The 22,533-nt window shown below is 46.7% G+C and overlaps 1 protein-coding gene across 5 annotated transcripts in view; it reads left to right on the top strand.

Moving 5' to 3' along the window:
• The first annotated feature begins 179 nt into the window (after nucleotides 1-179).
• The window catches only part of LOC125460079 (cytochrome c oxidase subunit 4 isoform 1, mitochondrial), a 34,067-nt gene continuing 11,713 nt past the window's right edge, over nucleotides 180-22,533 (top strand). For 2 of the 5 annotated variants that reach the window (XM_048547180.2, XM_059651762.1), the window contains exons 1-2: nucleotides 3,080-3,146; nucleotides 4,811-4,907. In XM_048547180.2, the coding sequence (XP_048403137.2) occupies nucleotides 3,080-3,146; nucleotides 4,811-4,907 (164 nt within the window). Of the gene's footprint in view, nucleotides 299-3,079; nucleotides 3,147-4,810; nucleotides 4,908-7,045; nucleotides 7,210-22,533 lie in introns of those variants that run through there. The other 3 variants (XM_048547182.2, XM_048547184.2, XM_048547179.2) reach the window with 3 other exon arrangements.

The following is a 22,533-nucleotide window of genomic DNA, read 5'->3' as shown; positions in this document are numbered from 1 at the left end:
GGGGTCTGTTTTTATGCAAAAATTGGAGTAAACTACACTGCGCTATTGGCCAATAGGGTTGAGGGGTTTATTTTATGCACCAATACGATTGAAGAATCAGATATCATCAACCAGTAGAGTTGAAGGGTTGGTTTCTATGGACCAATAGAATTAAACGATCTATTTTATGGACGCGATTAGATTGCAAACTGGAAGACCAATCGATTGAAAGGCCGATTCATCTGGTCCAATAAGATTACAGGAACATCTTGATGGACCAAAGGAATATGAGAGTCTGTTTGTGATGAACTAATAGCAGGTGAGAACTGAACGGCAACTATTTTGGTGGAGCAACAAATGAAGGGAAGGTCTGTTTTGAGAATTTGGGAACTGCAGATGCTGGAGAATCCAAGATAATAAAATGTGAGGCTGGATGAACACAGCAGGCCCAGCAGCATCTCAGGAGCACAAAAGCTGACGTTTCGGGCCTAGACCCTTCTTCAGAGAGGGGGATGGGGAGAGGGAACTGGAATAAATAGGGAGAGAGGGGGAGGCCGACCGAAGATGGAGAGTAAAGAAGATAGGTGGAGAGAGTGTAGGTGGGGAGGTAGGGAGGGGATAGGTCAGTCCGGGGAAGACGGACAGGTCAAGGAGGTGGGATGAGGTTAGTAGGTAGCTGGAGGTGCGGCTTGGGGTGGGAGGAAGGGATGGGTGAGAGGAAGAACCGGTTAGGGAGGCAGAGACAGGTTGGACTGGTTTTGGGATACAGTGGGTGGGGGGAAGAGCTGGGCTGGTTGTGTGGTGCAGTGGGGGGAGGGGACGAACTGGGCTGGTTTAGGGATGCAGTAGGGGAAGGGGAGATTTTGAAACTGGTGAAGTCCACATTGATACCATTGGGCTGCAGGGTTCCCAAGCGGAATATGCGTTGCTGTTCCTGCAACCTTCGGGTGGCATCATTGTGGCAGTGCAGGAGGCCCATGATGGACAGGGTCTAGGCCCGAAACATCAGCTTTTGTGCTCCAGAGATGCTGCTTGACCTGCTGTGTTCATCCAGCCTCACATTTTATTATCTTGGAAGGTCTATTTTAATGGATTAATGGGAATTGAGTAACATTTTTTTGCTGGATCAGTAATTTGTTGGGCCTATCCTATTGGACTAATTAGGCAGAAAGATTATCTTGATGTGAGGGGAGGTCCAATTTCTATGGACCTTTATGAGAGACAGCCCGTTTTGATGGGCCAATACACTTGGATCACGTATTTTGATATATTAGTAAAAGAGTGATGGACCAATTTGTAATCAGCCACAAACCAGAAATCCCTAAAAACACACCCTTTTTGATCGTCTCATTATGGGAACTGTGGATTGTATCAAGGATACCAAAACATAAATCAGCCCAACTACTTGTTTAGGGCATTACTAATGTAAGAAAAAAATTAATAATTTCTGAAAATAAAGTTCTTTGTGAACAATAGCAAAGGAAGCCATTGCAAACAGATTACAATTTCGAGTTGGTTGGGTGTCTAGCAATTTCTGCCCAAAAAGCATAATGCTGTGGATGCTGGAAATTAGAAACAAAAATTGGATGATGCTGGAAATAGTCTGGAACTAGTGGCGGAAACTATGGAGAGAAACAGCGAAGAGCCAAGATATCCATTTAAACAAGTGTACACAAGGAAAAAGGTTACTCGATTAACAGTGATAGTAGGAACTGCCGATGCTGGAGAATTTGAGATAACAAGGTGTAGAGCTGGATGAACACAGCAGTCCAAGCAGCATCAGAGGAGCAGGAAAGCTGATGTTTCGGGTCAAGACCCTTCTTCAGAAATGGGGGAGGGGAAGGGGATTCTGAAATAAATAGGGAGAAAGTGGGAGGCAAATAGAAGATGGATAAAGGAGAAGACAGTTGGAGAGGAGATAGTCAGGTCAAAGATGCTGGGTTGGAGCCAGTGAAGGTGAATGTAGGTGAGCAGTTAGGGAGGGGATAGGTTGGTCCAGGGAGGATGGACAGGTCAAGGAGGCAGGATGAGGTTGGTGGGTAGGAGATGGGGGTGGGGCTTGAGGTGGCAGGAATGGTTAAGGAGGCGGGGACTAGCTGGTCTGGTTTTGGGATGAGGTCAGGGAAGGGAGATTTTGAAGGTTGTGAAGTTCATATTGATACCCTTGGGCTGCAGGGTTCCCAAGCGAAATATGAGATCTTGTTCCTGCATCTTTTGGGTGGTGTCACTGTGGCAGTGCAGGAGGCCCAGGATGGACATGTCATCCAAGAAGTGGGAGGAGGAGTTGAAATGGTTCTCGACTGGCAGGTGTAGGTGATTGTTGTGAACTAAGTGTAGGTGGTCCACAAATCTGTCCCCAAGCCTCCGGAACTCCCCCTCCCACTGCAGCCCAATGGTATTAATGTGGACTTCACAACCTTCAAAATCTCCCCTCACCCGGCCGCATCACAAAACCACCCCAGATAGCCCCCGCTTCCCTAACCATTCCTCCCACCTCAAGCAGCACCCCCATCTCCTACCCACCAACCTCATCCCGCCTCCTTGATCTGTCTGTCCTCCCTCCCCGACCAATCCCCTCCCTAACTCCCCACCTTCATTCACCTTCACTGGCTCCAACCCCACCTTTTTGACCTGTCTATTTCCTCTGCAACTATCTTCTCCTTTATCCATCTTTTATCCGCCTCCCCCTCTCTCCCTATTTATTTCAGAATCCCCTTCCCCTCCCCATTTCTGAAGAAGGGTCTCGACCCAAAACGTCAGCTTTCCTGCTCCTCTGATGTTACTTGGCCTGCTGTGCATGTCCATCTCTACACCGTGTTATCACTTGATTAACAGTATTTTCTCATATTTATTTGTCTAATGTATATTTGCACAAGTTAAAGGGATGTCAAACACTTGTTGTTTCTGCTGCTGGTATTTTAAAGTTCTAGAATTGTTTGACCCCTTTGTTGGGTGACTTCTAAAGAAAATTATTCATGGATTGTACTTTCATAAAACCTTTGGATACATACTACTGATAGTACAAGGCTTGTGGTTCTGTACAGTGTTTATGAATACAGGATGAATAGTCATGGGAGTGTTATGAGTTGACGTGGTGGATATGAGGTACCAAAGGATGGACAGTGGATGGGCATGGACTGACATGAAGGATAGAGAGATCTTTGTGGGTAAGTGGGAAGATATTTTTTGGCATGTATAGTTTTGAGCATCCATTGGGTGTGGGTGGGCAGGGTATCAGTTGGATGGGAGCGCATAGGTAAGAACTCTTGAAGTTATCTTTCAATGGTACTGTCTTCTAGAGTCCTCTGAGGGGCCGTGGACCACAGGTCCTCAAACCATTGGCTTGACTCCAAGAAAATTGTGGCGACTAGGATTTTTGGTATTGTGCAATAGAGCTAGCCTGGTAGGAAGTGTTGATTGTGGATTCCTTGCCAGTATGAAAGGACATTTGCATCTGATGGGGGACCACTAATCGTGGAGTGATCACAGTAAAAGTACAATAAGTCTCAGGGATCCAACCCACAAACTTGTGTTAAATGGATCTTTGGGATAACTTAGGATTCCCCCATATAATTTAATTTTCATACAAATGTTTTCTATGTTAAAAGCGAAAAGTCAGTGATAATATAAATATGTGAAAGATGTCTCTATTTTTCAATTTTTTCACATCATGTCATGGCTTAGCCAGGTGGGGCAATCAAAAATCTTGGGATTAGTGTCTGGAAAACCTCCAGAAATGTTCTTTATCTTCTTAGCAGTTGTCATTAGAGAAGTGTGGTACAGTATGCTATATTGTCAAGTAAGCTCAACATATTTTTTGAGTATTTGTGGTGAAGTGTGAAAATCTGGAGACTTTGTCACTTCACCTAGAGAAACAGGCTGGTCAGTAGGCTGATATTCATTGGACTCTTCAGGGTCACCAGCCTCCTCAGTTGAAGCAGATACTGCATCCATGATTGCATTGTGTTTTGGTTCATTTGAGCAGTATGACACTTTCCACGTTGTTTTTTCTGGAGTTTTCATGCTGTCCTTTTCCAGATGAGCAAAAAGAATTTTGCCATTCATTTGGTTGGTGTGATCCTGCACTTCCATGTTCTTGGAGTTTGTGCAGTTGTAGCCTATTTGAACAGAGAGTGTCAGACGTAGTTGGCAACTGTAACTTCCATCGTTGTCTCCAATGCCTTTTTATGATCTTTGCCTCTAGAGCACCTTTTCAATGGCCTTAGTAACGTGAGAGATCAGCTGCCTATGGGAGTAGAGCCAGCTTTTATGTCTTTGCTTTGTCTCCAATCAACAGCTCTATCAATCTCCTCTCAGTTTGCGCCAATCTTGCATGGTTTGAACATTCTTTCATAGCAATCTCATATTGAATGATGCTTGGCTGTGTTTATATACTTTGGCATGCAAAATTCAAATTAGGCTGCATGGCCATGAGGAGAGTCTGCACATAATGATTGACGTCCAGATACCAGAAGACACTGGCAACATGGACTTGCATAGCACCTGGAAAAAATAGAGGGAACATAGCTGGTTTGGCAAAACTACATTTCAGTCGGTAGGTGCTAACTTAGGAAGAACATGCTTGAATTTGACCAATCCAGGGTTACCAGTTTGGATAGCAATGTGTAGAGTTGGATGAACACAGCAGGCCAGGCAGCATCAGAAGAGCAGGAAAGCTGACGTTTCAGGTCTACACATTGTTATCTCAGACTCCAGCATTGGCAGTTCCTAATATCTCTTACCAGTTTGGATTATTGGCCATGGCCATCATTCTATGGATTTAATATTCTGCTAGTGGTCATGACAACTTCTCCCTCAATTACCATTCCAGATTATCTGAATTTGACTGTGAATTACAGTAAAATCAAGGATGTTCAAGATCAGTTTTGGAGGCTCCCAGGACTGGAGAAAATGACACAGAAACCAAGGTGGCGAGGGATCTTCTAACAAGAATGAACATTTTAACATCAAGGTTTTGCTGAATCAGGAGCCAGTGCGGATAAATGAGCTCACAGTGGTGGTGGACGGGCAAGTGGTTTATTGGCGAACAAGATTTTGTGCAAGTTACAACACAGGCATTTCAAATGACCTTAAATTCAAAGAGGGTTGAATGCAACAGGCTACCTAGCATACATTGAAATAGACACACTTCTAAATCCACTCTGCTGCAGTTTACAAAGACATTGTACACCATCTGAATCTCTTCAATATCATGATCCTTCCACATAGATATTCTCCTATCCCCTAAACCTACATGCACTCTCTTCCCTTTCCATCTCCTCTTCTATATTATTTTGCTTGTCTTTTCTACCAACTCAGTTGCCTTGTTATTCATCAGCCATTTCACTAAGCTCATGCTGGCATTTACCTCAGCTCCTTCATTGTTTTTCACTCTTATTGAGTCAATTCTGGCATTTCCCTTCTTTCCTCCCCACAAGGAGCATCCAAACATTTCATTTTCCCTGCATCCATTTTTAAAAATTCCCTCTTTTCTTTCCAAATATCACCCCCATCTCTTCCATTCTTTTCTAACCACTCACACTGCATTCCATTGTCTCCTCTATTACTGTCATTTATTTATCACCACCTTCGCCTTCCTTCACCCCTTCAAGTCTCATAAAGGTCATGATCTTTTCACTACTGTGCTCCCAGCACTAACGGCTCATACATATTGTAGATGAGGGATTGTTGTACTCACAATATTGTTCCCATCTCCATCTGTGCACTTCTCATTAATCTAGTCATTAAATATGGGTTTTGTTTTAGGGGTTGGGCTAGCATTTGTTGCCTAATTGCCCTTGAGAAGATGGAGATGAGTTGACTTCCAGAGCCACTGCAGTCCATGTGCCATGGTTACTGTGGTTGCTATTAGCAAGGGAGTTCCAGGATTTTGATTGAGCTACAGTGAAGGAAGGCGATATAGTTCCAAGTCAGATATTGTGGGACATGGAGTTGTTTGCTTTCCCATGTATTCGCAGCCCTTGTTCTTAAAGGTGGTAAGTTCACGGGTTTATCAGGTACTGTGTGAGGACCCTTGGTGAGTTGATACTCACTGTTGCCACTATATGTTGGTGGTGGAGTGATTGAATGTTGAAGGTGTTAGATGAGGTGTCAGTCAGCTCATCCAAAACTCTGCTGCATATCTCCTAACAAGCACAAAGTTCCAATCACCTGTTGTTCTGTGCTCGTGAACCTACAACTTTGATTTTTTTTGGTTCACTCACAGGATATGAACATCGCTGGCTGGGTCAGCATTTATTGCCAGTCACATGCTGCCCTTGAAAAGGCGGCAGTGAGCTGCCTTCTTAAACTACTATAATCCATTTGGTGTAGGGAGACCCACAGGGCAGTTCAGGAGAGAATTTCAGGATTTATAGCACATTTGTTGTAATAAAATATACGAAAACACTTAATCTTCTCACTACGAAACAAAGTACAATGCTGAAGATATAAGTACACATTAAATTAGGTGATTACAATCTTGGTGAAAGAGTATGCATTAAGAAAAGTCTTAAGGAGGAAAGCAAGGTAGAGAGGTAAAAAAGAAAAGGAAGTGAATTTGATAGTCTAGAGTCAGAGCGACTAAAGGCATAGTCACTGATGGTGGAGTGAGTAAAATCAGGGCCTGTAATTTTACTTGATACAGGGTAGTGGGGCTGGAGGAGATAAGAGAGAACGGGAGGGCCATGGCAATGGATGGATTCCAAAACAAGGATGAGGAATGAAATGGGTATGACTTATGTGGATTTCCTGCCTTTGGCACCTCAAATTCAAAATTTGCGTTTTGGCGCTTAATTTCTTTCGTTCCCCTCCATCCCTGAAATGTCCTCCAGCCCTACAAGCCAGCTCTCACGTGCATTCCTACCTCTCTTCATCCCCCCATTCTTCTATAGCTGTCTAGGTACTACATTCTGGAATTGTCTCTTCCACTTCTACATCCTTCTTTTAAGAGATTTGTTAAATGATAATATTTGACCAAATTGCTGTATAGTTTAAACATTTTCTACTTTTAAGCAAAGTTCTGCAGTGTTTTGATTTATTCCAGGGTGGAGTACAGACCGTCTTTCATGGATTGTGGGCGATGCCATCAAATTCCCCATTCCAAATTGGCCTTGAACCTAGTGGCTTGCTCAGAAGTCAGTTTAAGAATCAATCGAATTGCTATGGGTCTGAAGTCAGAGGCAGGATATCAGATGTCCTTCCCTGCAAGTCATTCATGAACGAGATGAGGTTTGCAATAGTTGGTGGTAATTTTATGGGCATCACAATTGAGACTAACTTTATATTGCAGATTTTTTGAATTGCAGTGATGGGGTTTGAACTCGTGACATTGCTGCTATGCCACTAAACACCATCTCCCCCCACCCCTCTAAAATATCTAGTTACTGTAAAATTAACCCGGGCGTGGGAACCAATTGATTTAATACTAACTCCATGTATGCGGCTTCAATGTAAAGCCTAACCTGTGTTTAGCTGGTAAGCTGTGAACTGGACACAGTTCTCTGGGAGAACATCTTCTTTGTATCACTGCCTAATTACAGACTCATTGTAGCTCGTTTCTCTTTAAACTTTTGCCAAGTATTTTCTGAAATGTGGCAAGCAAACCTTGGAAATGAAATAAAGGATTCCAGTTTCCAGGACTGATATCCCTCACAAAGACAGATGCTCTCATGAACTCAGCTAGTTAGTGTAACTCTGTAGACATCCCACAGAGGTTTTAGTAATTAGATTGCTCTCACCAAATTAGACATGTAATGAATCACAAATGTCCCATCAAAGCAGCCCAATTAATACAGTGTTGTCCAGTGATAATTATAGTAGAGCTCAAAGCATTTATCTCCACTTCAAATTTCTACTGGGGCCAAGTCATTGCTTCACAGACATGACACATCTGGAGAGACTACCTCACTAATTTCAGTGCTTGACGTCCCTGGATTTAGAAATCTTTCTCAGACGTACTCCAATGAGGTGAGAGAAACTGCACTTGACATCAAAGGAACATGTGACCAAGTGTTGCATCAAGGAGGTCAAGCAAAATTGCAGTTGATGGAAATAAGGGCAAACCTCTCCAATTGTCAGGTTATACATAGCACAAAAGAAGATGGCTGTGATTGTTGAAAGTCATTTTTCCCAGCCTCAAGTCATTATTCCTCAAAGAAGTGTCCCGTGCCCAAATACCTTTGGCTGCATCATCCATCACCTTCTCTCCAATGTACTGTTAACTGATAGTTACAGACTGTTAGGTGGCATTTGCGAATCCTCAGATAGTGAAGCAGTCCATGTCCATATGCAGCAATATCTGGACAACATCTCAAGGCATGGGTCAACATGCAACAAATAGTATTTGCATCACATAAGTGACAGGCAATGACCATCTCTTATAAGAGAAAATCTACCATATATTGTATATTGCATTGAGTCTAAAGACCATCCTTATACAGCTCTAAGATAAAGTCATAGAGTCATACAGCATGGAAACAGAACCTTCGGTCCAACTTTTCTGTGCCAACCAGATATCCCAATCTGACTGAGTCCCATTTGCCATCATTTGGCCATATCCTTCTAAACCTTTCCTATTCATGTACCAAACCAGATGCATTTTAAATGTTGTAATTGTACCTGCCTCCACCACCTCTTCTTGCACTTGGTTCCATACGTGCACCACCCTCTGCATGGAAATTATAGGGAAAGGCTGAAAAAGCTTGGGTTTTTATCCCTGCAGAGGTTTATACAATCATAAGGGGCATTGATAGGCGAATAGCCAAGATCTTCTTCCTAGGGTGTGGAAGTCCAAAACTAAAATGGCATAGGTTTAAGCTGAGGGGGGAAAGATTTCAAAAGGACTAAGGGATGGTTTGCAGACGCTCCAACCCTGGCAACATCCATGTAAATATTTTCTGCACCCTCTGAAGCTTAACAACATCCTTCCTGTAGCAGAGTGACTGGAATTGTACAGAATGATTAGCCACACTGGACAAAGAGTTTTATCAAGGAAAGCTCATTGCCCGTTCTCTCTGTGTGAGAGCAGATAAGAAATGAATGCTGGATTCAGTGCTTAGGGATTCCCTGTCCAGTCAGCCTCCAACACTAGTCTCTGTCTCAATGCAGCACAAGCTTATTTTTATCAGAGTTATGGGGAAGCTGCAATTGGACTCTGGAGTGCTGGGGCCTGGATGGCGTTCAGTCAAAACTCATTGTTAGGAAACTAATTGTTTCTCCACTGGTCCTTTATAATTTGATTCGATTTGATTTATTGTTGTCACTTGTACCCGATTACAGTGAAAAGCATTGTTTTGCTTGCAGCACAGGCTGATCATAACAGAAAAAACATACAGACCATAGGGTGATTGAATAGAGATTTAAGAGAATACTGTTAGTAATTTTTACAGACTTAGTATTAGGGTTTATAAGTATGGAACAATTTTAAGAAATGTGAGAATAAGATCTGCTTTAGAAAGCTCACAGACAGTTGCCCTATGTTGGCGCCATCTTGAATCCAAGAATAGCTGAAGAGACTATGTGAGTAATGTCCATTGCCCTCTCTGGATCAACACCAGTGAACACATTAAATATAATCTGTACTCTTACTGCAATCTACTTCTTTATTTAACACTCGGTCAGTTTGTCATGACAGCATAAAACTGGTATCAGGTTACAAACAAATCCTCCATTTGTTCAGTGGCAGGAGTCGGGAGAGAGCGCGAGGGGACTGCTGGGAAGGTGAGCTTTCCAGTTGAAATGATTTACCTTGTGGAATCTGTGGCCTCCATTTTTGCAGCGGCAGCGGGAGCAGTGAGAGCGAGGACCACGGGGCTGCCAGGAAGGTAAGTTTTTCATTTTGGCAGCGGAGCTGAGTGGGAGCGGTCGAATTGGGCTCTGGGAAGGTGAGTGAACTGATATATTTGGGCAGTGGCTAAATCTGAGACATTACACTTGTAGCGTCTTCCACCCGCCTTCCTTCTCTAACCAAAAAAAAAGACTCTGTGGTATTTGATAAGGTAAGGATTTTCTCTTTCTTTTTCATCATGTGCTGTTAAGCAGAATGATTGGTAAAAACTTTTTTGTTTCGTTTATCTAGTATTTGATATTATAGTAGGACTAAGCTAAGCTTAAGAGTAAACATGGCAGGAGATCCCAGGCCCATGTTATGGTCCTCTTCCTCAATGTGGGAGCTCAGCGACATGGCTGATGTCCCTGACTGCTACACATGCAGGAAGTGCGTCCAGCTGCAGCTCTTGTTAGACTACATGACAGCTCTGGAGCTGTGGATGGACTCACTTTGGAGCATCCGCGATGCTGAGGAAGTTGTGGGTAACACGTTTAGCAAATTGGTCACACCGCTGATTAGGATTGTTGAGGGAGAAAGGGAATGGGTGACCAAAAAGCAGAGAAAAAGCAGGAAGGCAGTGCAGGTGTCCCCTGCGAACATCACCCTCCAAAACAGGTATACCGTTTTGGATACTACTGGGGAGATGGCTCACCAGGGGAAGGCAGCAGTAGCCAGGTTCATGGCACTGTAGCTGGCTCTGCTATACAGAAGGGCAGGAAAAAGAGTGCAGGGGTATAGTCATACGGGATTCGACTGTAAGAGGAGTAGATAGGTGGTTCTGTGGTCGAAAACGAGACTCCCAAATGGTGTGTTGCCTCCCAGGTGCATGGGTCAGGGATGTCTCAATTCAACTGCAGGACATTCTGAAGGGGCAGGGTGAACAGCCAGCTGTTGTGGTGCATATAGGCACCAATGATATAGGTAAAAAATGGGATGTGGTCCTACAAGCAGAATTTAGGGAGTTAGGAGCCAAGTTAAAAAGTAGGACCTCAGAGGTAGTAATCTCAGGATTGCTACCGATGCCACATAGACAAGGAGGTAAAAGGGGTGGAGGAGTTTCATTACTGTCATGAGGATATCACAGCTGTGCTGAAGGAGGGTACTGTGGAGGACTTGAGCAGTGAGGCAATATGGGCAGACCTGAGAGATAGAAACGGTGCAGTAACAATGTTGGGGCTGCCAACAGCGAACATGAGATAGAGGTACAAATATGTCAACAGATTATGGAAAGATGTAGGAGCAAGAGGGTGGTGGTGACGGGAGATTTTAATTTTCCCAACATTGACTGTAATTCACTTAGTGCTAGGGGTTTAAATGGAGCAGAATTTGTAAGGAGCATCCAGGAGAGTTTTCTAAAGTAGTATGGAAGGAGCTATACTGGACCTGGTGTTGGGGAATGAGCCTGGCCAGGTGGTTGAAGTTTCCGAGATAGTAGGAACTGCCAATGCTGGAGAATCTGAGATAACACGGTGTGAAGCTGGATGAACACAGCAGGCCAAGCAGCATCAGAGGAACAGGAAAATTTGACGTCTTCAAAAGAAAGGTCCCGACACGAAATGTCAAACTTTCCTGCTCTTCTGATGCTGCTTGGCCTGTTGTGTTCATCCAGCTTCACACTATGGTTGAAGTTTCAGTAGGGGATTACTTTGGGAATAGTGATCACAATACCGTAAGTTTCAGAATACTCATGGAAAAAGACGAGAGTGGTCCAAATGGAAGAGTAATAAATGGGGGGAGGGCCAACTGTAGCAAAATTCGGCAGGAGCTGGGGAATATGGATTGGGAGCAGTTGTTTGAGGGGAGGCTTTTAAAGAGAGATTGATTAGAGTGCAGGACAGACATGTCCCTGTGAAAATGAGTGATAGAAAGGGCAAGATTAGGGAGTCATGGATGACAGGTGAAATTGTGAGATTAGCAAAGAGTAAAAAGGAAGCATACATAAGGTCTAGGCAACAGAAAACAGACGAAGCTTTGGAAGAATATCGGGAAAGTAGGACTAATCTGAAACGAGGAATTAAGAGGGCTAAAAGGGGTCATGAAATCTCTTTAGCAAGCAGGGTAAAGGAAAATCCCAAATCCTTTTATTCGTACACAAGGAGCAAGAGGGTAACTAGAGAAAGGCTTGGCCCACTCAAGGACAAAGGACGGAAGTTAAGTGAGGAGTCAGAAAATGAGTGGGATTCTTAATGAATACTTTGCGTTGGTATTCACCGAGGAGAGGGAATGACAGATGTTGAGGTTAGGGACAGATGTTTGATTAGTCTAGGTCAAGTCGACATAAGAAAGGGGGAAGATTAGATTAGATTCCTTACAGTGTGGAAACAGGCCCTTTGGCCCTACAAGTCCACACCGCCCCTTGGAGCATCTCACCCAGACCCATCCCCTTATAACCCACACACCCCTGAACACTACGGGCAATTTAGCTTGGCCAATCCACCTAGCCTGCACATCTTTGAACTGTGGGAGGAAACTGGAGCACACGGAGGAAACCCACGCAGACACGGGGAGAATGTGCAAACTCACACAGACAGCCACCCGAGGCTGGAATTGAACCCAGGTCTCTGGCACTGTGAGGCTGCAGTGCTAACCACTGAGCCACCGTGCTGCCCCTAAGTGTTAGATATTCTAAAAGGCATTAGGGTAGACAAGTTCCCAGGTCTGGATGTGATCTATCCCAGGTTACTGAAGGAAGCGAGAGAGAAAATAGCTGGGGTCTGGGTGGAGACAGATATTTCTGCAGCATCCTTGAGCTGATTCTTGAGGCCCCAGAGGACTGGAGAATTGTTAATGTTGTCCCCTTGTTTGAGAAGGGTAGCAAGGATAATCCAGGTAATTATAGACCCGTGAGCCTGACATCAGTGGTGGGGAAGCTGCTGGAGAAGATACTAAGGAATAGGATTTATTTACATTTGGAAGAAAATGGACTTATTAGTGACAGACAGCATGGTTTTGTGCAGGAAAGGTCATGTCTTACCAAGTTAATAGAATTCTTTGAGGAAGTGACAAAGTTGATAGATGAGGGAAGGGCTGTAGATGTCATGCGTAAGGCGTAAGATTCAGTAAAGTGTTTGATAAGGTTCCCCCTGGTAGGCTGATGGAGAAAGTGAAGTCATATGGCGTCCGTGGTGTACTAGCGAGATGGATAGAGAACTGGCTGGGCAACAGGAGACAGAGAGTTGCAGTGGAAGGGAGTTTCTCAAAATGGAGAACAATGACCAGTGGTGTTCCACAAGGATCCATGTTGGGACCACTGTTGTTTGTGATTTACATGAATAATCTGGAGGAAGATATAGATGGTCTGATTAGCAAGTTTGCAGATGACACTAAGATTGGTGAAGTAGCAGATAGTGAAGGGGACTGTTGGAGAGTGCAGCAGAATATAGGTAGATTGGAGAGTTGGGCAGAGTAATGGCAGATGGAGTTCAATCCCGGCAAATGCGAGGTGATGCATTTTGGAAGATCCGATTCAAGAGTGAACTATACGGTAAATGGAAAAGCCCTGGGGAAAGTTGATGCACAGAGAGATCTGGGTGTTCAGGTCCATTCTACCCTGAAGGTGGCAATGCAGGTCGATAGAATAGTCAAGAAGGCATATGGCATGATTTCATTCATCAGACAGGGTACTGAGTACAAGAATTGCAGTTCATGTTACAGTTGTATAGGACTTTGGTTCGACCACATTTGGAATACTGTGTACAGTTCTGGTCGCCACATTACCAAAAGGATGTGGATGTTTTGGAGAGGGCGTAGAGGAGATTCACTAGGATGTTGCCTGGTATGGAGGGTGCTAGCTATGAAGAGAAGTTGAGTAGATTAGGATTATTTACATTAGAAAGACGGAGACTGAGGGGGGACCTGATTGAGGTCTACAAAATCATCAGAGGTGTAGACAGGGTGTTTAGCAAGAAGCTTTTTCCCAGAGTGGGGGAACTCAGTTACTCAGGGTCACAATTTCAAGGTGAGAGGGGAAAAGTTTAAGGGAGATATGCATGGAAAGTTCTTCCGCAGGGGTGGCAGTGCCTGGAAACCGTTGCCAGCAGAGGTGCTAGAGGCGGGCATGATAGGGTCATTTAAGATGTACCTAGACAGATACATGAATGGGCAGGAAGCAGAGGGATACAGAATCTTGGAAAATAGGTGACAGGTTTAGATAGAAGATCTGGATCGGTGCAGGCTTGGAGGGCGGGAGGGCCTGTTCCTCTGCGGTAATTTTCTTTGTCCTTTGTTCTTTGTCTCAGACTCACTACTGAGACTGAGGTATTACCCACACTAAGCGGGGGAAAGCTGGCCAGGCTTCAGTCACGCAGCTGGGTCTGTCCTTCTTTTCTGAAATGTGTGCTCAGGATCCTGCTTCTGCAATGGTCCCATGGCCAATGTCATTCAAAATACTTATTTTTACGTGTTTTCTCTTTGAAATTTCCAAAAGATTTGATTCCTGCCCCAGGACCCTTGTGACTCTAAGACCATCCTTCCAAGGATTGTATAGAAAAGATACATTTGTTTCACTGTCCTGCCTTCTGTCTTTAATTTAGAAGTCTTGATAACCACTAAATCCAGCAGCCTGAGGCAGCCCTTATCACTAAATTCCTGCTTAATGAGTACTGCTTGGCTCCGCTGTGTCTGGCAATTGTTCCCATGAAGTTGGCCACTTTTTCCTGTCGACATAGTAGATTCTTGACTTCACCATTCTGGTACAGTGTAGGAATTAAGATAGAACCATACAGTTACATTTCCCCTTTGATCCCATTGGAGTCCACATGCATAATCACCACTGCGGGCCTGACCCATTCCTTTCATGAGTTAGGATTTGCATAGCTTATATACATAGTATTAATCATCACACTTTATAACATCTGCACTCAACTCTATATATCAACACTGCAGTCTGTAACTGATGCTTAGTATGCCTTACACATACAACATCCATCTTATACTCAGCCCCACATACAGAGAGTGAGGATATTCGATATTCACAATGTACAGATTCAATATGTGGATATCTCAAACCCAGATCAAAACTCTCGATATAAGAATATCTCACTCCCAGTCCCTCTGTATGAATATATAGGACATTCACACACCTAGACCATACACACAATATAAGGGTGTCGCAGTCCCATTCCTGGAGACACTCTGCATGAGGATATTCCACATACTGTCCAAATATACACCGTATGAGATCTCATACACAGGCCATATATATTGTATTAAGATATCTCACACCCAGTCCATATAAATGTTATTTCAGGATATCATTCAAGATGGCAGCAGAGTAGCAGGGCAGAACCAAAGGCTTGTCTGCTCCCACCTTGCTTTCTTTCTATCTTTCTTCATTTCACTTTTGCTCTTTTTCTTTACTTTTTGTTTTCTTTTCTTTAAAAGCTTTTGTGGCCATTCAGCAGTATTGACACAGCAGCAAGAGCAGGCTGTGTGCAGAATGGCAGTAACCTCTGGTGGTCGGACATGGGTGGGAGGAATTGGAGGCAGGGGCCTCTGGGCTCCTCTTGGTGATCGAAGGCAGTGACAAAACAACATGGGCAGCCAGAGTGGGCCTTTTGCATAATGCTGGCAGCCTCCTGGTCCTACCGGTGGCAGCAACGGCAGCAAAGCTCCTCCCAGTGATTGGAGGCGGCAACAACATCATCAGTGGCAAGAAGAATACTACTCCTCCAGGTGATCGATGCCTGACTTTCTGGCTGACCTAGTGTCCAGGGCGTGGCTTGGCCCAGGTGCCTGCATCAGTGGCTGAGTGTTCCAAACACCTTCATGGAGATAAGGCTTTACACTTTAAGATCTGGATTTTTTTTATATATCGCCCCGTTAACCTCCGAATTCAACGCAATATTCTCCGCCACTTCCGCCACCTGCAATCTGACCTCACAACCAAAGGATGTATTTCCCTCCCCATCCTTATCTGCCTTCCGGAGGCACTGCTCTCTCTGCAACTCCGTTGTCCACTCCACATTCCCTACTAGCCCCACCACCCCAGTACCTTTCCCTGCAACCGCAGGAAGTGCTACACCTGCCCCTACACCGTGCCCTCACCTCCATCCCATGCCCCAAGAAAACCTTCCACATCAGACAGATGTTCACCTGTATATCTGCTAATGTGGCCTATTGTATCCGCTGTTCCCGATGTGGCCTCCTCTACATCGGTGAGACCAATTGGATGTTCGGAGACTGCTTTGTAGAGCACCTACACTTGGTTCATGACAAATGACAAAACCTCCCAGTCGCGAACCACATCAACTCCACCTCCCACTCCCAGGACGACATGTCCATCCTGGACCTCATCCAGTGTCACAACGATGCCACCCAAGTGCTGGAGGAACAGCACCTCATATTCCGCTTTGGAACCCTGCAACCCAATGGTCTCAATGTGGACTTTACTAGCTTCAAAATCTCCCTGCCCCCGACCTCATCCCAAGGCCAACCCCGCCTCTCATCCCTGCCTCACTGACCTGTCCATCTTCTCTCCTACCTATCCACTCCTCCCACCTCACTGATCAGTCCCCACCAATACCTACCTACACTCACTGTTACCAGCTTCATCCCCGCCTCCTTGACCTGTCTGTCTTCTATCCAACCTTTCTGCTCCTCCCACCTCACTGAGCAAAGCCCAACACTACCTACCTGCTATCACCAACCTCACCCCTCTATTTATTTCATAGCCCCCTTCCCCTCCCCCATTTCTGAAGATGGGTCCCGACCCAAAATGTCAATTTTCCTGTTCCTCTGACGCTACCTGGCCTGCTGTCTTCATCCAGCTCCACACTGTGGTATCTCAGACTCCAGCATTGACAGTTGTTTCTAACTCTGGATGTTTTCTTACCTTTTGGCTCTTTTTAAAATGTTTTTGTTGTTTGAAAATTCTCACACCCAGTGCAGGTACACAATCCTGCTGAGGATATCTCAGACCCAGTCCATATAGACACTGTCTGAAGCTATCACATGCTCAGGACATGTACACACTCTGGATGTGTACACCTCATATCAAGTCTATCTCCATTCTGCATAAGGATATCTGACACTCAATCCATGAACCCACACTGAATGAGGATATCCCACACCCTGCCCAGGTACACTCTCTGAGGATATCTGACACCCTGCCCATATGCACAGTTTGAATGAGGATATTTCATCCCCAGTGCATGTACCCACTATGTGTGAGGATATCCCACACCCAACCCGTGTACCCACTCTGAATGAGGATTCTCACACCCAGCCCATATACCAACTCTGAATGAGGATATCCCACACCCAGCCCAGGTAACCACACTGAATGAAGATCTCCCACACCCAGCCCATGTACCTACTCTGTATGACAATATCACACACCCAGCCCGTGTACCTACACCGAATGAAGATATCCCACACGCAGCATATGTAACCACTCTGAATGAAAATATCCCACAGCTACCCAATGTAGCTACTCTGAATAAAGCTATCCCACACTCAGCCCATGTACCCACTCTGAATGAAGATATCCCACACCAGGTCCATTTACCTACACTGATGGGAGGAGGGTGGGGAGAAGGAGGAGGAGGGTGGGGGGGGAAGGAGGAGGCGGAGGGTTGGGGGTAGGAGGAGGAGGGTGGGGGGAAGGAGGAGGTGGGGGTAAGGAGGAGGAGGGTGGGGGGGGAGGAGGAGGGTGGGGGGGAGGAGGAGGGTGAATGAAGATATCCCACACCCAGCCCATTTACCTACACTGAATGCAGATATCCCACACTCAGCCCATATACCCGCACTGAAAGAAGATATCCCACACCCAGCCCATATACCCACACTGAATGAAGATATCCCACACCCAGCCCATTTACCTACACTGAATGAAGATATCCCACACTCAGCCCATATACCCACACTGAAAGAAGCAATCCTATACCCAGCCCATGTACCGACACTGAATGAAGATATCCAACACTCAGCCCATATACCCACACTGAATGAAGATATCCCACGCTCAGCCCATTTACCCACACTGAATGAAGATACCCCAAACCCAGCCCATGTACCCACACTGAAGAAGATATCCCACACCCAGCCCATGTACCCATTGTGAAAGAGGATATCTCACACGCAGCCCATGTACCCACTCTGAATCAAGATATCCCACACCTCGCCTATGTATCCACACTGAATGAGGATATCTCACACCCAGCCCATTTACCCACTCTGAATGAGGATATCCCACACCCTGTCCATGTACCCACAGTGAATGAAGATAGCCCACACCCTGACCATATACCCACACAATGAGGATATCTCACACCCAGCCCATGTACCCACTCTGAATGAGGATATCTCACACCCGGTCCATGTACCCACTCTGAATGAGGATATCTCACACCCAGCCCATGTACCCACACTGAATGAGGATATCTCACACCCAGCCCATGTACCCACACTGAATGAGGATATCTCACACCAAGCCCATGTACCCACACTGAATGAGGATATCTCACACCCAGCCCATGTACCCATACTGAATGAGGATATCCCACACCCTGCCCCTGTACCCATACTGAATGAGGATATCTCACACCCAGCCTATGTACCCACACTGAATGAGGATATCCCACACCCTGCCCCTGTACCCATACTGAATGAGGATATCCCACACCCTGCCCCTGTACCCATACTGAATGAGGATATCTCACACCCAGCCCATGTACCCACACTGAATGAGGATATCCCCCACCCTGCCCCTGTACCCACACTGAATGAGGATATCTCACACCCAGACCATGTACCCACACTGAATGAGGATATCCCACGCCTTGCCCCTGTACCCACACTGAATGAGGATATCACACACCCTGCCCCTGTACCCACATTGAATGAGGATATCCCACACCCTGTCCATGTACGCACACTGAATGAGGATATCCCACACCCTGCCCCTATTCCCACACTGAATGAGGATATCGCACACCCTGCCCCTGTACCCACACTGAATGAGGATATCCCACACCCTGTCCATGTACGCACACTGAATGAGGATATCCCACACCCTGCCCCTGTACCCACACTGAATGAGGACTGACACCCTGCCTCTGTACCCACACTGAATGAGGATAGCCCACACCCTGCCCACGTACCCACACTGAATGAGGATATCCCACACCCTGTCCATGTACCCACACTGAATGAGGATATCTCACACCCAGCCCATGTACCCACACTGAATGAGGATACCCCACACCCTGCCCCTGTACCCACACTGAATGAGGATATCCCACACCCTGCCCCTATTCCCACACTGAATGAGGATATCTGACACCCTGCCCCTGTACCCACACTGAATGAGGATATCCCACACCCTGCCCCTGTACCCACACTGAATGAGGATATCTCACACCCTGTCCCTGTACCCACACTGAATGAGGATATCCCACACCCTGCCCCTATTCCCACACTGAATGAGGATATCTGACACCCTCCCCTGTACCCACACTGAATGAGGATATCTCACACCCTGCCCCTGTACCCATACTGAATGAGGATATCTCACACCCTGACCCTGTACCCACACTGAATGAGGATAGCCCACACCATGGCCCTGTACCCACACTGAATGAGGATATCTGACACCCTGACCATGTACCCACACTGAATGAGGATATCCCACACCCTGCCCACGTACCCACACTGAATGAGGATATCCCACAACCTGTCCATGTACGCACACTGGATGAGGATATCCCACACCCTGCCCCTATTCCCACACTGAATGAGGATATCTGACAACCTGCCCCTGTACCCACACTGAATGAGGATATCCCACACCCTGTCCATGTACGCACACTGAATGAGGATATCCCACACCCTGCCCCTGTACCCACACTGAATGAGGATATCTGACACCCTGCCCCTGTACCCACACTGAATGAGGATAGCCCACACCCTGCCCCTATTCCCACACTGAATGAGGATATCTGACACCCTGCCCCTGTACCCACACTGAATGAGCATATCCCACACCCTGCCCCTGTACCCACACTGAATGAGGATATCTGACACCCTGCCCCTGTACCCACACTGAATGAGGATAGCCCACACCCTGCCCCTATTCCCACACTGAATGAGGATATCTGACACCCTGCCCCTGTACCCACACTAAATGAGGATATCCCACACCCTGCCCCTGTACCCATACTGAATGAGGATATCTCACACCCTGCCCCTGTACCCACACTGAATGAGGATAGCCCACACCCTGCCCCTGTACCCACACTGAATGAGGATATCTGACACCCTGACCATGTACCCACACTGAATGAGGATATCCCACACCCTGCCCCTGTACCCATACTGAATGAGGATATCCCACACCCTGTCCATGTACGCACACTGAATGAGGATATCCCACACCCTGCCCCTATTCCCACACTGAATGAGGATATCTGACACCCTGCCCCTGTACCCACACTGAATGAGCATATCCCACACCATGCCCCTGTACCCACACTGAATGAGGATATCTGACACCCTGCCCCTGTACCTACACTGAATGAGGATATCCCACACCCTGTCCATGTACGCACACTGAATGAGGATATCCCACACCCTGCCCCTGTACCCACACTGAATGAGGATATCCCACACCCTGCCCCTGTACCCACACTGAATGAGGATATCTCACACCCTGCCCCTATTCCCACACTGAATGAGGATATCCCACACCCTGCCCCTGTACCCACACTGAATGAGGATATCCCACACCCTGCCCCTATTCCCACACTGAATGAGGATATCCCACACCCTGCCCCTGTACCCACTCTGAATGAGGATATCTCACACCCTGCCCCTATTCCCACACTGAATGAGGATATCCCACACCCTGCCCCTGTACCCACACTGAATGAGGATATCCCACACCCTGCCCCTATTCCCACACTGAATGAGGATATCTCACACCCTGCCCCTGTACCCACACTGAATGAGGATATCTCACACCCTGCCCCTATTCCCACACTGAATGAGGATATCCCACACCCTGCCCCTGTACCCATACTGAATGAGGATATCTCACACCCTGCCCCTGTACCCACACTGAATGAAGATATCGCACACCCTGCCCCTATTCCCACACTGAATGAGGATATCCCACACCCTGCCCCTGTACCCATACTGAATGAGGATATCTCACACCCTGCCCCTGTACCCACACTGAATGAGGATATCTCACACCCTGCCCCTGTACCCATACTGAATGAGGATATCTCACACCCTGCCCCTGTACCCATACTGAATGAGGATATCCCACACCCTGCCCCTATACCCATACTGAATGAGGATATCTCACACCCTGCCCCTATTCCCACACTGAATGAGGATATCTGACACCCTGCCCCTGTACCCACACTGAATGAGGATATCCCACACCCTGTCCATGTACGCACACTGAATGAGGATATCCCACACCCTGCCCCTGTACCCACACTGAATGAGGATATCTGACACCCTGCCCCTGTACCCACTCTGAATGAGGATAGCCCACACCCTGCCCCTATTCCCACACTGAATGAGGATATCTGACACCCTGCCCCTGTACCCACACTAAATGAGGATATCCCACACCCTGCCCCTGTACCCACACTGAATGAGGATATCTCACACCCTGCCCCTGTACCCACACTGAATGAGGATAGCCCACACCCTGCCCCTATTCCCACACTGAATGAGGATATCTGACACCCTGCCCCTGTACCCACACTGAATGAGGAAATCTCACACCCTGCCCCTGTACCCATACTGAATGAGGATATCTCACACCCTGCCCCTGTACCCACACTGAATGAGGATAGCCCACACCATGGCCCTGTACCCACACTGAATGAGGATATCTGACACCCTGACCATGTACCCACACTGAATGAGGATATCCCACACCCTGCCCACGTACCCACACTGAATGAGGATATCCCACACCCTGTCCATGTACGCACACTGAATGAGGATATCCCACACCCTGCCCCTATTCCCACACTGAATGAGGATATCTGACACCCTGCCCCTGTACCCACACTGAATGAGCATATCCCACACCCTGTCCATGTACGCACACTGAATGAGGATATCCCACACCCTGCCCCTGTACCCACACTGAATGAGGATATCTGACACCCTGCCCCTGTACCCACACTGAATGAGGATATCCCACACCCTGTCCATGTACGCACACTGAATGAGGATATCCCACACCCTGCCCCTGTACCCACACTGAATGAGGATATCCCACACCCTGCCCCTATTCCCACACTGAATGAGGATATCCCACACCCTGCCCCTGTACCCACACTGAATGAGGATATCTCACACCCTGCCCCTATTCCCACACTGAATGAGGATATCCCACACCCTGCCCCTGTACCCACACTGAATGAGGATATCTCACACCCTGCCCCTATTCCCACACTGAATGAGGATATCCCACACCCTGCCCCTGTACCCACTCTGAATGAGGATATCTCACACCCTGCCCCTATTCCCACACTGAATGAGGATATCCCACACCCTGCCCCTGTACCCACACTGAATGAGGATATCCCACACCCTGCCCCTATTCCCACACTGAATGAGGATATCTCACACCCTGCCCCTGTACCCACACTGAATGAGGTTATCGCACACCCTGCCCCTATTCCCACACTGAATGAGGATATCCCACACCCTGCCCCTGTACCCATACTGAATGAGGATATCTCACACCCTGCCCCTGT

Source organism: Stegostoma tigrinum, chromosome 16 (assembly GCF_030684315.1).
Source record: "Stegostoma tigrinum isolate sSteTig4 chromosome 16, sSteTig4.hap1, whole genome shotgun sequence".
Classification (NCBI taxonomy): domain Eukaryota; kingdom Metazoa; phylum Chordata; class Chondrichthyes; order Orectolobiformes; family Stegostomatidae; genus Stegostoma; species Stegostoma tigrinum.
The sequence above is the reverse complement of the archived record's forward strand: the minus strand, read 5'-3'. Positions and strand labels throughout refer to the sequence as shown.